Source organism: Aquarana catesbeiana, linkage group LG12 (assembly GCF_042186555.1).
Source record: "Aquarana catesbeiana isolate 2022-GZ linkage group LG12, ASM4218655v1, whole genome shotgun sequence".
In the NCBI taxonomy this organism is placed as follows: Eukaryota; Metazoa; Chordata; class Amphibia; order Anura; family Ranidae; genus Aquarana; species Aquarana catesbeiana.
The window spans coordinates 63,196,708-63,215,075 of record NC_133335.1 but is presented as its reverse complement, the minus strand read 5'-3'; the positions used below and the strand labels follow the sequence as shown (position 1 = coordinate 63,215,075).

Here is an 18,368-nt window from a genome sequence, read left to right as displayed (position 1 = left end):
AAAAAAGCTTTTATAGTATAGCCATGAGGTTAATGCAAAGACAAATCCTGCTTTACTATTAGTTTAAAACATATTTAAAGCAGAGTTTCACCTGGCAAAAAAAAAATTCAAGTCAGCAGCTACAAATACTGCATCTTCTGACCTTCAATATATGGACTATACACTTACCTGTCCAAGCACTATACACTTACCTGTCCAGGGAGCCGGCGATGTTGGCACCCAAAGCCGATCTTCGGATTGACTCATGGGTGCTGCTGCAACCATTCCTGGTAAGGAAACCAGGCTTTCAGCTTCACTCCTGGTTCCCTACTGCGCCTGTGCGAGTCGCGCTGCGTGTACTGAATGGTCCCTGCTGTCTCCTGTGTGTCTCCCAGAAGACAGCGAGGGGGGAGGAGAATGGGCCAGACATAGCGTAGTTCGCAGCACAATGTGCGGCGCTCTTTCACCAGAAGTGGTGGGAGCAAATACCTGGATTTGATAGGTATCTGCTCCCCCCTCCCCCCCAAATGTGACACCAAAGGGGGGAGGAATCCAATCACGAAAATTCTGGGTGGAACTCCGCTTTAATGTCTAGTCTTCTGGCTACTTTAGAAGAGAGTTTAGTCTTTGCTTGTAGATAAGTGGCGAAGTTATACAAATAATTCCTTAGCTCTCATCAGTTCAAAATATTACTTTACCAGTTCTACGGTGTAGAGCTTGTGAGTCCAGAGGGACAGTACAACCATTAAGGTCATAGTGAGCCAGTACAAGGAAGCCAAACAGACCACCTAAAGTACTTTGAGACTCAGAACTCCTACACTATAGAGCCATGCACAGATGAGACCTAAGATGCCTGAAACAGCTTTATGCAAATTGGTAATACTGAGTCTGTAAAATTATGGTTATACAGTTGTGCTCAAAAGTTTACACACCCTAGCAGAATTTATGATTTCTTGGCCATTTTTCAGAGAATATGAATGATAACACAAAAACATTTCTTTCACTCATGGTTAGTGTTTGGCTGAAACCATTTATTATCAATCAACTGTGTTTACTCTTTTTAAATCATAATAACAACAGAAACTACCCAAATGACCCTGCCCTGATCAAAGTTTACATAACCGAGTTCTTAATACCGTGTATTTCACCTGAAGTTATTTGTGGGTTTTTCTTTGCATCCCAAAGAATTTTCCTGGCAGTGGTGGCTGAAATTTTAGTTGGTCTACCTGACTGTGGTTTGGTTTCAACAGAACCTTTCATTTTCCACTTTGTAATTAGAGTTTGAACACTGCTGATTGGCATTCTCAATTCCTTGGATATCTTTTTATATCCCTTTCCTGTTTTTTACAGTTCAACTACCTTTTTCCGCAGATCCTTTGACAATTCTTTTGCTTTCCCCATGACTCAGAATCAATAAACGTCAATGCAGCACTGGACGAAAGAGGCCAAGGTCCAGAAACGCTATGACCTTTTATACACACACACTATTTACAAGCAAACCGATCACAGGTGAGGATGTAAGACAAAAACAATTCCATAGCTCAACTCACCAACCAGTCTGCTGACCAACCAAATTAACCTGTCTAACCATCTGTTAAAAGCAGGGGTTTAGTTAGCACACATTTGAAAATGCATGTGAAAGCTGCAAGGCCTTGTCATGGCACCCTGTGTTCCACTGTGGAGACACTTATAAATTTGTAGTGTTAGGACAGCAAACAACAGTTGATTGATAATAAATGGCTTCATCCAAACACTAACCATGAGTGAAAGAAAATTTTTTGTGTTATCATTCATATTCTCTGAAAATGGCCAAGAAATCATAAATTCTGTCAGGGTATGTAAACTTAGGAGCACAACTGTACTGTATCTGTGCTGTACACCAGCCATTCTGATGGCTAAAAAGGGGCCAAAAGGAACTATTTGCTTGACTCTTACCCACAAGCAGAGACTGAGCTCCTTGTTTCTGGTTTTGTGCTGGAAGTAAATACTTTCTGTTATAAAAAGGTAATACTGTTTCAAAACAGAATACTATAACAATTAAACAAAAAAAAAAGAAATTGAAAATACAGTTTATGCTTAGTCCTGTAGTGCAAAGAATACCATGCGATCCAGTAAGTAAGTGAGGATTCAGTTCACTAACTCTGTAGTCCTCCTGGACTGAACATATTTACAGAAAGATATCAGTAGATACATGACCAGGGCCAGATTTATACTTCTACCTCCTGAGAACAACTACCTGTTCCCAACTTCCTCTGCACGCCCCTCCCCATCACACTTACTGGAGGAGCTGAGGGTATTGGGAGCAGGCTGGGAGTTGTGGAGCTATAAGGCTGAGATGGACCTGTCTAAGGGGCACTGTAAAGAGCTAGGGGGCACTTCAGGGGGCTGGGAATAGTACAATGGGTTGGGAGCAGCTAAGTCAGCTTAGGGAGCGAATTTGTAGAGACATCAAGCACAGAGCATCTACAGACACTCAGGATAGCCTGTAGGACACGTAGTAACCTTAGGTTCAGTGCCACCCCAGGTCATGGCCTGTGTGGCCTAGTGGCACAACACATTTAGCTCTGTGCATGAATGGGAAGCTGTTTGATCTGGATCAAACCTAGTCCTGTTTTATCCATTGTTAACTCACTGTTCAAAAAAAGTTATGCTTCTAACTGTACTTGACCTGAAAGCCAAGCAAGGGTTAATGATAGTTAAGTTTGAATTTATGTTTTTTGAGCTAAAGCCCTAGGTTTATAATACTTCAGTAAAAGTAAAAGCATTGCTGACAACTGTCATCACTTTGTTCTTAGTTAAATACATACTGTAAGTCTCTACAGATGCTGGATAGGTCTGACAGAGCCTAAAGAAGCTTTGACACTGACGTGGAGATTTCTCAATACGCTATGCATAATCAATGTCTCCTGCGCTAATACTTCACACTTTTCAGTTCTTTGGTATAATGTATCTTAGTACAACTCTGTTTCCCGAGTAAAACAGACATAGCCGCAGTCCTCACATCCTTAGCTCCATCTGCAGTGCTCAGAGCGGGACTGACGTCAGCGGGGATCTCAACCCTTCCTTCTGCAGTATTCGGAGCAGGGAAGAAGAGCTCCAGGGGGTCACGTGAGTGCCCAGCATCGTTGTAAATAAAGAGACACACTGCACATTATATAATCTTTTAATTAAATGGATTACATCATTTTACAATGACTTTACCAAAGTTTATTTTTGGGATTACAGAATATCATAATGCTGACAGGAGGAGAGGGGGATAGAAGACAGGGGAACATAGAGAGGGGTAAAGGACAAAGGGTTACAACCACTTTAAGATCGTCATTGTACATACTGTAAATAAGTAGGACATCCCCTGAAAATAAGCCCTAGTGTGTTTTTTGCAGCCAAAATTAATATAAGACCTGGTCTTATTTTCGGGGAAACACGGTAGAGGTGACATATGGTCTGCTTTATATGCTACCTCAACTGGAGTCTTGCACTCCTTTCTGAATCCCTGCACCCCTTTTCCTCTACAGCCGTGCAGTTTCTTGCTCAATTAAGTCACAAATGACCAGATGGACAGTAAATTCTGAGTGTAAGTGCTGTCATCTCCAAAGTTGCTGTCCTAGACACTGGTCCATCAGTGCATTGTGGGCACTTATATGAAAGTCTATTTGGATTTTTTTTGTTTTTTAATTTTTTAGATCGGAAAAAACATGTGCATCATTAATACCACAAACACAGCTGATTGCATGAACAAGATAGGGTTTGTTTTATTGAAAATTTAGTAGGCTACAAGGACAAGAGAATGATGATCAAAATTCACCAGATTACTGCAGTAGTACACCAGAATATATATATAGTCACAATAATCCTAAAACATTCTAAATAACCAGAATCTAGGGCTTAGTATGTCAACCACAATAAAATATGCATAGTGCATGCTAATATTCCATTAATCTGTACAATAGTAGACAATACAAATAGGTACAGTATATAACATATAGTTATAAAACCAATACTACAACTCTGTAATAAAACCTGCACAGGATTATGTTAATAAAACTCCCTAAAGTCACAACATAAAACTAGAGTTCCACTTGAACTAAGCACATGATTTACAGTCAGGTCCATAAATATTGGGACATCGACACAATTCTAATCTTTTTGGCTCTATACACCACCACAATGGATTTAAAAGGTAATGAACAAGATGTGCTTTAACGGCAGACTTTCAGCTTTAATTTGAGGGTATTTACATCCAAATCAGGTGAACAGTGTAGGAATTACAACAGTTTGTATATTGTGCCTCCCACTTTTTAAGGGACCAAAAGTAATGGGACAATTGGCTGCTCAGCTGTTCCATGGCCAGGTGTGTGTTATTCCCTCATTATCCCATTTACAAGGAGCAGATAAAAGGTCCAGAGTTAATTTCAAGTGTGCTATTTGCATTTGGAATCTGTTGCTGTCAACTCTCAATATGAGTCCCAAAGAGTTGTCACTATCAGTGAATCAAGCCATCATTAGGCTGAAAAAACAAAACAAACCCATCAGAGAGATAGCAAAAACATTAAGTGTGGCCAAATCAACTGTTTGAAACATCCTTAAAAAGAAAGAACGCACCAGTGAGCTCAGCAACACCAGCAAGACCCAGAAGACCACGGAAAACAACTGTGGTGGATGACTGAAGAATTCTTTCCCTGGTGAAGAAAACACCCTTCACAACAGTTGACCAGATCAGGAACACTCTCCAGGAGGTAGGTGTATGTTTGTCAAAGTCAACAATCAAGAGAAGACTTCACTAGAGTGAATACAGAGGGTTTACCACAAGATGTAAACCATTGGTGAGCCTCAAACACAAGAAGGTCAGATTAGAGTTTGCCAAACAACATCTAAAAAAGCCTTCACAGTTCTGGAACAACATGCTATGGACAGATGAGACCAAAATCAACTTGTACCAGGGTGATGGGAAGAGAAGAGTATGGAGAAGGAAAGGAACTGCTCATGATCCAAAGCATACCACCTCATCAGTGAAGCATGGTGTTGGAAGTGTCATGGCGTGGGCATGTATGGCTGCCAATGGAACTAGTTCTCTTATATTTATTGATGATGTGACTGCTGACAAAAGCAGCAGGATGAATTCTGAAGTGTTTCGGGCAATATTATCTGCTCATATTCAGCAAAATGCTTCAGAACTCATTGGACGGCGCTTCACAGTGCAGATGGACAATGACCCGAAGCATACAACCAAAGAGTTTTTTAAGGGAAAGAAGTGTAATGTTATGCAATGGCCAAGTCAATCATCTGACCTGAATCAGATTGAGCATGCATTTCACTTGCTGAAGACAAAACTGAAGGGAAAATGCCCCAAGAACAAGCAGGAACTGAAGATAGTTGCAGTAGAGGCCTGGCAGAGCATCACCAGGGATGAAACCCAGCATCTGGTGATGTCTATGCATTCCAGACTTCAGGCTGTAATTGACTGCAAAGGATTTGCAACCAAGTATTAAAAAGTGAATGTTTGATGTTAATCTGTCCCATTACTTTTGGTCTCTTAAAAAGTGGGAGGCACATATACAAACTGTTGTAATTCCTACACTGTTCACCTGATTTGGATGTAAATGCCCTCAGATTAAAGCTGAAAGTCTGCAGTTAAAGCACATCTTGTTCATTTTATTTCAAATCCACTGTGGTGGTGTATAGAGCCAAAAAGATTAGAATTGTGTCGATATCCCAATATTTATGGACCTGACTGTATTTGTGCATTGTTGTACTATAAGCGAATTTCAAGGTGCTGTTTTTTGGTTTATTAGGAAACTACATTGCAAAGTAGAATTCAGCAAAAATTCAAATTCTATCCTATACTGATCAGACTGGTTCATATTCTAACTCATTTTGCATATGATCATTGTAAATCAAAATTACTGATTATGGTGCAGCTCACTTCTTCTAAGCGAAGCAAACTGCCTTGCAACTGTATGTACCTTAAGTGCCTGTTTACGCTTGAAAGTGTTGCAGTAACACATGCACCACAACTCACTTTTAGGGTACCTTATTACCACAGGGTATTTGTTTTGAATGGGTCCCAAAGCAGGTAAAAATGCTTGTGCTCTATAGTTTTCTCCAACGCACTACAACGTAACCCATATCATACCATGTGGTGTACTGCATCATACTATAGCATAGATGCATTGTGTTCATGCTGTGAGGTGCCATTCAATGCTGTTGCACAATAAATGGCACTGCAACTCATAGCACGACAGCTGTGTATTAAAATGCTTTATTGTAACAAGATGAATGGGCCCTAAAAGTATTAAAGTGCTCCAAGAAGAAAGTGAATGAAAAGTCATATCTTATGCTCTATCACAATGTAATCCCTAAAAAAATGTTGGGTGCACTGAAATATCTTCTTTCATTTTGGATATTTAAAGTGTTCAAAGGCCTGAACTCTATAGCGTTTGTAATAGGTGGGTCAACATCTTGAAATAACCTAGAATTTAGGTAAATGTGAATAGTTTACCACCAACCTCTAAAGATGAACACATACTGTATCTAACTAATCCTAAACCTTGCATAATTTCAGTTGTTTCTACTGTGTATCTTGGTGGATCTAGTTCATGTCTCATGCCAAGTTTTGCCTAGGTGAAGCAGATTCCACATAAGAAGAAGACAGAGGAAGATATCAAAATACTTTCTAGAGATAGGTTACTACTATTACTACTATTATCCACAGGGTTCTCCAGAAGAATCAGAAAAAAAATTAGCAAACATTATGGTGATTATGATGTTGATGATGACTTTGATGATGTCTATAATGAGTGGGGCTAGTCACATGGTGAACTTTCACTGTGTGGTGAGATCCTGAAAGTAAAAGATACAATAGTTCAAATTAATAAAGATCTATGTCACATTATAATGGGATGCAAATTGTCTATGTTTCTCATATCAATCCACCATATTCCAATTATCATTGTTATTGTTACATAGTTAGTCAAGTTGAGAAACCTGCTTATGTACCATGAGTTATGGATATATTGATTTTAGCAAGGGTACCCCAAAACCTGAAATGCATTTATTTAGTAAAAAAGTTGAGAAAGGTTGCCTTGGACAAACATTCAACTGTGTATTTGAAAATGTAGTTATTCCTTTATGTTTTGCAGTATCATGAATGCACACAACTTTTGTAGAAACTGTCTACAGCTAGACTCAGTTCCTGAGCAAGACTATTCCACATTTTCACAGCTGAAAACTACTGTGGGTAATTTCTGGACCAAAGCCCACCATTGGCAGATGGTAGGAAGGGAAGCAGGTTGCTGTCTAATCATTCATAATATTGCCACTTTGAATGCTGTTTGTCCCATATACAAGCTGGGCATATCAAAATTCACAGCAGATAATGTGACTGCCATGGAACTCATTAGCAAAAAGGGCATGGAAATATCTGGCTACATAGTGATTTATGCAATGTGAATTTCAGAAAGCATTTTGGAAATATATTTGGCTAAAATAAATGTTTATAGAGTATGACTGCTGATTAAAGTGATTGGAATTGGGTTTCAGTAAATGAATGCCATTAAGATGGAGATCATATAGATGGGGTGGCCTTTTAATTAACAGGAACTTTATTGAAAAGTTTTCGTAATACAATACAAAACAAGGATCGACAGTTATACAGAAAATGCAGGCCAAGTGGCCAAAATAACGTTACAGTTGAATGAGACAAAAGTGATTGCAATAGTATTTGTATTATCTGACAAAAGTCAATATAGACCAATAGGAGTCTGGGTTTACACTGACGACTCACAGCAGGGGTCTGGTGTGTCCCTGTTCACCGTGTCAGGTCCGATTTCAGTCTAAATATTTGGCTGAATTCGGACCTAAAGCAGACCAGAAGATGCACATGACTCCTGTGCTATTCGCATGGGAGCCTCTCCAGAGATGTGTGAACCAGCTTCATAGAGAGTCGGTCACAATCCCCTCACATGCAAATTGGATGCGGGGAGACTTGCTCTGTGTCAGAGTTTGTTAATGGGGTTGTTAGGGGACAAAAGCAGATAAGGGAGGTAGGGGGGCATAGGAGGACAACGGGGGTTGGGTGGGGTGAGATACAGAGGGAGGGAGGATGGAATCGGGTGGCCTAACCCATCCTGGTGCCTAGCCCCCAGGTCATGGTATGGGGTGGTCTTTTAAAGGATCTGCAATGAGGTCCAAACCCTATGGGATGGTGTCTAAACGCCACTAATGTCCAGGTACTAGGTAAAATGTTTCCCATTTTTTACATTCTACACATTTTTACCAGTGGTTCTAAAGCCTAAAGGTTTTGTTTTTTTTGCCTTTCTCTGCATTAAGGTAAAAACCCTTCTCTGTGTAGCCCCAAGTCTTCACTTATACTTACATGAGTCTGATCTCGATCCAGCCCTGTGCACGAGAGCAGTGGCCTCTCTTGGCTATCTCCCTTCTCATGGATACCGAGACAACAGCAGGAGCCATTGGCTCCTGCTGCTGTCAATCACAGTTAGTGAGGAGGGATCAGAGGTGGGGCCAAGCCACACTGCATGTGTCTATAGACACACAGAGCCGGCTTGGGAGCAAGTCCCCACGAGTGCCCCCATAGCAAGCTGCTATGGAGGGCAGTCGGTGGGGTAGGGGCCAAGAGAGTAGACAGAAGAGGTGGATCTGGCCTGTTTTGTGCAAAACCATTGCACATAGCAGGTAAGTATGACATGTTTGTTTTTTCTTTTTTAAATATAGGTTTGCAATCACTTTAAGACAATATATGTTTACATACCATGGCTGCCTCCTAGAAAACTTTGACTTGAAGTGCTGAAATGTAAAACACACGGTAAAGATTAATGAAGAAATATATGGTATTCTGACTATTCTGTATGGCTTGATTAACTAATATATTGATAAACAAAATGGAAACATTTTATGAACTGTCTGGTTTTAGAATTAAACATTGAATTGTTCTAATCTGGTAGCTGATTGAATATTGTAGCAAACATATTATATAAAAATTATATTAAATATAAAAATTATTTCTTTCCTCCTAAAAGATTCAATGTGAAAGGTATTTCTATAAATTGAGGCCTGCATGTTTTAAGGAATATTAGTTCAGTTACTTGTCCTATGTGAAATACATACTGGATATCATGACCCTCCAAAAGGCGCTTATAGGTGGCGATCTCCATCTCCAGATGAGTCTTTTGGTCCATCAGGATCCTGTATTCCTGATTCTGACGTTCCAGGTCAGATCGCATCCGGACCAGCTGGAACTCTACATTGTTGATCAAACATTGTAATTGGGCAAGTTGAGCCCCAAATGTGGCTTCTATTTCTGCCAAGGTGTTTTCTAGAGCTGATGTCTGGGAAAATATAGCAAAAAATTGTATACAAAAACACAAGTAATTACAGTACATACTGTTAGTCTTTGCAGAATGAACTGAAGATGTTCATAGACTTAAACTAGCAGCTGTTGACACAAACTTTTTTTAATTGGCTGGCAATAACACTTACCAAGCTGAGCTGGCTTTGCAGTTCAATCTCCAAGGTTTGGATGGTATGTCTCAAGTCAATGACTTCAGTTTGTACAGACTGGAGTTGTTCAGAACCAGAAGCAACTTCACGATTCAGTTCCTCAGTCTATATAAATAGAAGGTTTGTTAGAGTAATGTACCCCTTAATATATGGTGGCTGCTTTCCATATAGTTTTATATATAAAGTCTAAGGAAGTTTATTACTGAACTTCTGTGAAGAAACATGTTACTAATTTTTAATATACAGTAGCTAGGATTAAGTTGATTTGCACTTTTATATTAGTTTTAATATATTTTAAGTTATGCCACTGCATTTTGTCGTTTGTGTACTTAGGCAACATCCTTAAAGCCCAGTTGCACCAGTGCCCCACTAAACACTCAATTGTCTGATCAGGAAGCATGAGCGTGGCCGCTTGGCCAGAGTAGTTGTGACTGTGCAAGGGCTGTCTGTATAAGAGCAGTGGTCCTGATCTTCAGTGTAACTGGAAGATTGGGATGGTACAGTACAACTAAGCATTAAAGCTGATCATGTTCTTATCAATATTTATTGTTTATTGGAATATAACCATGAAGTAGTAGGGCCTAATGATCAAAATGTAATAGATTGCTATCCCACTATTTTTCTAACAGGTTCAACAAGCTTTTTTAGTCTACAAAAAGACTTACCCATTGTCGAAAAATATTTTCCACCTCTCTCAGATTCCGTTCCATCAGATTCTCATACTGCTCTCTGATCTCAAACAAGGTTCTATTCAGATCAGCTGATGGAGCAGCATCCATTTCCACATTGACCCTGGCACCCAACTGAGCTTGCAAATCGTTGACTTCCTGTAAGTAAAAATGTTAGAAACTAGTCGTGTGATGGGTACATTTCTGCAGATCTTCATAATGTGTGCTGACTTGGCTTTCAGGCTTACGTCAATGGGCAAATGTAGTGGGCTTTTAAATGCATTTGAGACTAGTTTGAGAAATTTCTGAGACCATTTAAGTTCATTGACAAGTAAAAAAGATAAAAAGATTAAAGTCAAAGTTGTCAATTTTCCACAGATGGCCCAGAATGGCAGCATACCTCTAAAGCAAAAGTAATTTCAACACTTTTTTTCACTTGTTTTGTAACAAAACATTTTTCTTAAAATAAACGTCTGATTTAGTTTGAAAAAGGATAACAGCTATCCCACCTCACCATGGATCCTCTTTATTAGCTGCAGTTCCTCCTGAAGGTTTTCTACTTGTGGCTGTAGATGACATATTTCCCTGTTAATTTCTTCTAGGAGTATACGAAGTCCATTCACATCAGCCTCAACAATGCTTGCCAGTTGGCGTTCCATTTCATATCTGGTGACAAGAGGAAGACAAAGCAATTAATGCTGATAATGATAATAATCATGAAAGACATGAAATATAGACAGGCTTACTTGTTTCTGAAGTCATCTGCTGCTAGACGAGCGTTGTCTATTTGTAACACAATCCTGGCATTTTCCACAGAAGTTGAGGAAATCTGGAAAATATAGGTGTTCATTTTTTTATTGCAAAGGATAAATTCATAGATTTTATTTAGCTAAGCTTTGTTCTGTATCGATTAAGGTAGCTTACTGCATATCTATTATGGCTTGCACTGTAATATGACTTAAGGGTACATTTACACTAGCTACATGCTAAAACATTCCCTTTTAGCATCCAACTGATATCTGTGATGTGGCTATGGTGATGAGCGGTGCCATGAGTTTTACAATGCAAGGCACTGTTTACCTTGTTTTTAACTTTATTGACCGTGTACAAAGTGTACACTCCATTCAGTTCTCTGCACAGCCCTGCACTGCAGTGTCCCCCAGTGCCATCTAGTGTGCTGCAGAAAAATGGAGCGTGTTTGCATTTTTCTGTAACACACATAACCCCAGCGTTGCGGTGTGAATGGGGCACAATTATTTTCTATGTATCCTGGGATTTCTGTTCTCACACGAAAGATTTTTAGGGCTTCCTGCCCACCTGTGTGTGTTCCAACAGGGAGAGCAGAGAACCTTCACAGTGGCCACTGGAGGTGTGCAGACTCAGTAAATCAAGTGAGGGTATTTCACAAATAGGGCCTCTGAGAGATATTACAAATTATCAGATGGTTTAACTCTCCAGGACTTACCAAACACTAATATAACCAGCACTATCTGGACTAACCCTCTAATTAAAGTGTCATCAAACCCACATCATAAAAAAACCTATCAGTACATGCTGTATTACATGCTGTTCATGTCATGTTAAGTCACTATGGGATCTGATTTCTGTATACTGTAAAAAAAAAAAACCTGGTTGATCCTGCTGTTCTCCTTCCTATCCTGTGTCCTTGCTACAATCTGAGATTGTGTAGAACAGCTGTTGCCAAGTCTTATGAAAGACGGGCTGTGCCCCGCCGAATCATTGACATTGATTAGAATTAGAAATTAGAATTCCTCCTGCTGTAAGTCCCATTGAGTGAACCTACTGCCTGCTGCATATTGCACAGTGCCATCATCCATATACATAAAGGGAAGGGATAATGTTTAGTATCACTTTAATCATGAATTTAATCATGTTTTACCGTGCACAGTCCAATAATCCTGTTGAGGGAAACTATTGTCAAATTCTTTATAGCGTATTCTCTAAAATGGCTGCTATATTAAAGCATATCTGAACCTAATAACAAAATGGAATATATTACTGCTTATCAACCCTTAAATGTGTGGTTAGTTTAACATTTTCAGTCTGACAGCAGTTTCAGCAAGTACAGAAAATACTTGTTCATCTTAGAAATGCAGAGTCATAGTACATTCAATATCTTTGACACATACAGTCCTAAAATCATGATTTTTTTCTAGTACATGTCTTCATCAGAGTGCCCGAAAGCATGAACGAAATGCACTGAGACCCATTTCGAGATTCTGTATAAAATATGTCATCAGATATCCCTTTAGATGCCTAATATGCCTAACCTGTTTTTAGGTGTTGTGTCAGGGGAAGTTTAAAAAATATAAATATTTAACCACTACAATATTTGTGTAGATTTAGTGTTCATCAAAAAAAAAAAAAAGAATTTGTGTCAAAATAATTTCTTAATTATTATACCATGTATGCAGACAAGGTCATTTATTTACCTGACCTTGAAGCTCTTGAATTATTCTGAATAAGCCGCTGTAGTCAGGCAAAGTGCTGGGCTGATTCCTCTGATACCACTCCTGGATATTTCTTTCAAGCTGGGCGTTCTGTTGCTCTAGGGAGTGGACTTTGTCCAAGTAGGAAGCCAAGCGATCATTCAAATGCTGCATTGTTTCCTTCCCATTGACATTGAACAAAACATGATGACTAATAATGCTTTTATGGCTCCCGCTGTGAGAACTTCCATGAACATGGTTGCATATGGAGATTCCTTTGCCTCCTGATCCTCCATGTACACTGGAGGCTCTATAGTGATTGCTATGATGGACTTTATGGAAACTTTCATAGTGGGTGGAATGGGATCCTCTATGATGAGAACTAAGAGAATCTGTAGAATGGAATCTATGGGAGCCTCCAAGATGAGAAGTATGGGAACCTCCATGATGTAAATTATGGGATCCTCCATGTTGAGAAGCATTAGAACCCCCATGGTGATGAGAAGTATGGGAAGCTCCATGATGTAAATTATGGGATCCTCGATGATGAGAAGCATAAGAACCACCATGGTGATGAGAAGAGTGGGATCCTCCATGATAAGAAGCATGAGATCCCCCATGGTGGTGAGAAGAGAGGGATCCTCCATGATGGCTAATTGAAGATCCTCCATGAGGAACACCATATGTTTGGCTTGGGATCTTAGACAGATGACTACCAACATGGCAGCTTCCATGGTATGATCTAGCAGAGGAGTGACCACCGTAATTCATGATGATGGATTTGTGTGGTACAGATGACCTAAAAGTGTGTGTTTCTAAATGGATGTCCTTCCCAATGCGTTCACCGTTCATTCTGCTCCCTTATATATGGAAGACTGGGAGTGCCACAAAACATCAATTACTAATATTAATGTTTACAAGTATCTGACTGCTCATCTATCCACTGCTTTACATGCTTGATATTAGAATTTAACATTAAACATTTAGTAATCTGCTTGGAAAACGTTAGACAATTGTAAAACAACTTCAAAATAATTAATTTATTGCTGTCCAGCTCATTAGAAACTTTTGCTCACTCCTCCCTAAAGAAATAACAATAAAGAAAAAGCCAACTGACTTGGCTGAACACACCTCAAATAAAACACTCAAAAATGCAATATTGCAATGATAAACGAATAAAACGTTTAATCACAGTATGCAGTTGGTCTAAAGCTGGACACAAAGCATCAGATGTATTTTCAATTTGATCAAGCTTGTCTGAAATATATAACTATAGTGGTAAAGTGTCAGGTACTACCCAACAATGTATCGCATATTCCATTTATATCTATTTAGGTAGCCTGTGCACTTATCAGCTGGCAAATGTTGTTTCTTTGTTATAATAGCATTTCTCTATTCTGTACAATAAAGAGTCAAGGTTTCAAAATATTTCTTACTGTATTATTTTACTTGAGGACCTGTGTTTTGTACACTGTTTAGGCAGATAGGCACAGCCCGTAAATTGATTCCTATTGGGAGTGCAGTTAGACCCGAGAGAAACTCTCTGATAAAGCTTACCCAGTGTCATTAGTAAAGTTGCCGGCATTGGCCCTAAATCATCAACCTGCTTTAGCATTTAAAATATGGTAAATAGAACTAAAGGCACACTAAAATATATATTATAATATTGACCGACAGGCCTCTTTATGTTGTCTTTACGCTATTGTCTCCAAATGGTTCACATCTAAGACTTTACACCTTTAAAAAACTATGGCCAATCGTGCTAAATGAAGAAGGTGGTAGCAAGTAAATCTGCAGAAGCAAACACTCAGACATGGTATAGTTTGAAAAGGCCATTTTCAAGAACTTGTGGCTCAGAGGAAGTTCTCACAAATTGTTCAGAAATTAGGTAGAGGACAGAGGACCTGCTTTCAGGTTGTGCTGAGCAAGAATAAGGAATTGCTGACCGCTGTCAAACAGCTGAGCAGTGAAAGAAGCAGGTTGAAGATGTTTCTAAATGTGCTTAGTATTCTTTTTTTTAGAAGGCTGTAAAAAAAAAAGTTAATAAGCAGAATAGATCAGAATCTACAGTTTTTAATTTCTAGCAGAAAAGCTAGAGTTGACCATTTAAAGCCCCTGTACCAATGCAGGGCCATAATCTACAGTAAGTTTATTAAGAATGAGAGCAAGGTTTGGTTACAAACAGTGGAAACAATGTTCTCCACAGAATTTCAGGGCTTATTCTACAAAAGAAAAATGAAAAACCTATCTGTCCAAGAGCACCTTGAATTACAGATTTTGGTCCTTTGAAATAAGTACTGCAAGCTAAGGTTGTTTGAAGATACAGATGCAACTTGGCAGATATACCATACACAGGATTTTTTTCAGTGGGAACACAGGGGAATGCAGTTCTGGCACCTCCAGCACTGAATGTATGTCATAGAAAGGAGTGCTGCAGTGTGCTGACGGGTATATTGTTGCTGGCTGCTGGGAAATCTATTGTCACTGGGGGTGATCCATTGTTGCATTGCATTGTTGGGGGTTTATTTATGCTGGGGAGGTCTATTGTTGCTGAGGGAGATCTACTGTTAAGGGAGGGGTCTTTTGATGCTGGCTGCTGGGTGATCTATTGTTGCTGATGGGGGTCTGTTGTTGCTGGGATAGATCTATTGTTGCTGGGGGGGGGGTATTTTGCTGTAGGGATCTATAGTTGCTGGAGGTATTTATTGTTATTGGGTAATCTATGTTTGCTGGGGGGATCTGTTGTTGCTGGGGGGGGGGATCTGTTGTTGCTGGCTGCAGAGGATCTATTGGGATTAATGCTTTTCTAGTTATCATTAACACATTCCAAATAAATGACTTATTATTAGCACCAAAAAATTATACTTGGTTCTGTATTTTCTAAAAGGGCTAGCACTCGGAGGTGGGTAGGGGCAAAGACAGTGGGGTTTCCTGGAAGAAGGAGTTCCTGCACCTATTCTCTCAGAATAAAATGCCTGATCAGTGCCGCCTATCAGTGCAGCCTGATCAGTGCCGCCTATCAGTGCAGCCTCATCAGTGCCGCCTATCAGTGCAGCCTCATCAGTGCCCCTATCAGTGCCCCCTATCAGTGCAGCCTCATCAGTGCCGCATATCAGTGCAGCCTCATCAGTGACGCCTATCAGTGCTGCCTCATCAGTGTCCCCTATCTGTGCAGCCTCATCAGTGCATCCTATCAGTGCTCCCTATCAGTGCAGCCTCATCAGTGCTGCCCCATCAGTGCAGCCTCCTCAGTGCCACCTATCAGTGCAGCCTTATCAGTGCAGCATATCATTGCAGCATCATCACTGCCTCCTGTCAGTGCCCATCAGTGCCTCCTATCAGTGCAACCTCATCAGTGCCTCCTATCAGCGCAGCTTCATCAGTGCCACCTATCAGAGCCCCCTATCAGTGCAGCCTGATCAGTGCCGCCTATCAGTGCAGCCTCATCAGTGCCGCCTATCAGTGCAGCCTCATCAGTGCCCCTATCAGTGCCCCCTATCAGTGCAGCCTCATCAGTGCCGCATATCAGTGCAGCCTCATCAGTGACGCCTATCAGTGCTGCCTCATCAGTGTCCCCTATCTGTGCAGCCTCATCAGTGCATCCTATCAGTGCTCCCTATCAGTGCAGCCTCATCAGTGCTGCCCCATCAGTGCAGCCTCCTCAGTGCCACCTATCAGTGCAGCCTTATCAGTGCAGCATATCATTGCAGCATCATCACTGCCTCCTGTCAGTGCCCATCAGTGCCTCCTATCAGTGCAACCTCATCAGTGCCTCCTATCAGCGCAGCTTCATCAGTGCCACCTATCAGAGCCCCCTATCAGTGCAGCCTCATCAGTGCCCATCAGCACAGCCTCATCAGTGTTCAATAAAATCTCTCGCGCTAACAAGGAACAGTAAACAAAACTAATGCAGAATACAAAGTGCAATCAAAGCGCAGCAAAATCTCTTAGTGTATCACATGGCACTAAAACAGTATAGGTGAATGGGTGATTTTGCGCAAATTACTGTAAATATATACACTGGATAAATAATGCATAAAATAAATAAATAAATAAATAAACATGTCTATAAACATCTAAATAAAGTCGTGTGACTTTATTTAGAACAACTTTATTTAAAAACAGCACAGGGAACAAATTTGGCCTTGTTCCATCTGTTCCCAGATGAAGTTGCGAGGTGCAACATAACGCGTAGGGATTGGCTGGGATACCGGAAGTGATGTGAGAAGGCGTGGAACAACACCAAATTTGTACCTTTTGTTGTTTTTAATGTTTCTATGTAAGAGTCCACTCTGCTCTATTTCAATAAATATATTATTTTACCCCGACATATTGCACTATTGGAGGTTTCTGTATTTTGTCCCCCATCTCACACTGAGGTACCCCCTTTACATATTGCTACTTTGGAGTGAATCGATGCGCCCATAGGAGGAACACCGAAGGATCTGCCCACCCATGGAGGACTGTGGAGATCTCAGATGGTGACTGCTTGTTATTCATACTATTGAGGTGAGAATTTTGGGAGACTATAATACTGAAGAAACCACATTAGGACAACTTATGGACACTCATATCTATCAACCCTGATAGCAACAGGACTATATTTACGTATTTGCTCATTTAAAGAGGAATTGAACATTTATTAATATTTTGATTTTTCAATATTTTCCAATACTTTTTATTTTATAGTTTTGACCTATTTTTCACGTACGGTGTCATTCGCCATTTGCATTGACATTTTTTCACAGGGTTTTAATTAGGACACCCTGTTAGCTTTCACTGCATGATTCATCATCACCCATTATATGGTTTATGTATGCAATATTACATATTGAACATTGTCACTTTATTTAGATGTTTATAGACATGTTTATTTATTTATATATTTTATTTTATGCATTATTTATCCAGTGTATATATTTACAGTAATTTGCCCAAAATCACCCATTCACCTATACAGCCTCATCAGTGCCAATCAGTGCCATCTATCAGTGCTCAACTGTCCATCAGTGCAACCTCATCAGTGCCCATCAGTGCAGCCTCATCAGTGCCCATCAGTGCTGTCTATCAGTGCCGCCTCATTAGTGCCTCCTATCAGTGCTGCCTATCAGTGCAGCCTCATCAGTGCCCTCTATCAGTGCAGCCTCATCAGTGCCTTCTACCAGTGCAGCCTCATCGGTGCCACCTATCAATGCCTATCATTGATTCCAATCAGTGCCTCCCATCAGTGCCTTCTATCAGTGCCGCCTAACAGTGCAGCTTCATCAGTGCCCCCTATCAGTGCCTCCTATCAGTGCCTCCTATCAGTGCAGCCTCATCAGTGCAGCCTCATCAGTGCCCCTTATCAGTGCAGCTTCATCAGTGCCTCCTATCAGTGCAGCCTGATCAGTGCCCCCTATCAGTGCATCCTCATCAGTGCCCTCTATCATCACAAATACATACTGAAATTACACACACACAGAACCATGACACCCAAACAATAGAAATTACTTTCAAGGAACAGGGGTACTTAGGGCATTTTTTTAGACCTGCAGGGGTACATTACCGTAAAAGGTTGAGAAACTCTGCCCTTGGAGACTTAACAATATAAAAATTACAATGAAACCTTTAGCATAAATATCAGTAATGTTTAAAGCCTCCGATGCCAACCTTTTGGCATCAAAGCTCAAAATCTGGTCCATCCCAATGGAAACATATTGGAATGAAAGGACCTTTTTACCCCAGATATGGGAACTATAATCTGAAACATAAATCT

General features: G+C 40.3%; 1 protein-coding gene across 1 annotated transcript; it reads right to left on the bottom strand.

The window, feature by feature from the left end:
* Positions 1 to 6,718: 6,718 nt before the first annotated feature.
* LOC141113772 (keratin, type I cytoskeletal 19-like) lies at positions 6,719 to 13,465 on the bottom strand. Its single transcript, XM_073607052.1, has 8 exons — positions 12,617 to 13,465; positions 10,910 to 10,992; positions 10,673 to 10,829; positions 10,161 to 10,322; positions 9,475 to 9,600; positions 9,103 to 9,323; positions 8,747 to 8,781; positions 6,719 to 6,819 (listed from the first exon to the last, which is right to left on the bottom strand). Exons 1-8 carry the CDS (start codon positions 13,463 to 13,465, stop codon positions 6,719 to 6,721), a joined length of 1,734 nt encoding a protein of 577 aa, XP_073463153.1.
* Between the last annotated feature and the right edge of the window lie 4,903 nt (positions 13,466 to 18,368).

Coding starts and splice junctions, on each gene's coding strand:
- LOC141113772 (XM_073607052.1), bottom strand. CDS start 13,465: ATGAACGGTGAACGCATTGGGAAGGACATCCATTTAGAAACACACACT. Junction 10,323..10,672: donor TAAAGAGGATCCATGGTGAG/GTGGGATAGCTG, acceptor TTTTACTTACAG/GAAGTCAACGATTTGCAAGC. Junction 9,324..9,474: donor TGCAAAGCCAGCTCAGCTTG/GTAAGTGTTATT, acceptor ATATTTTCCCAG/ACATCAGCTCTAGAAAACAC.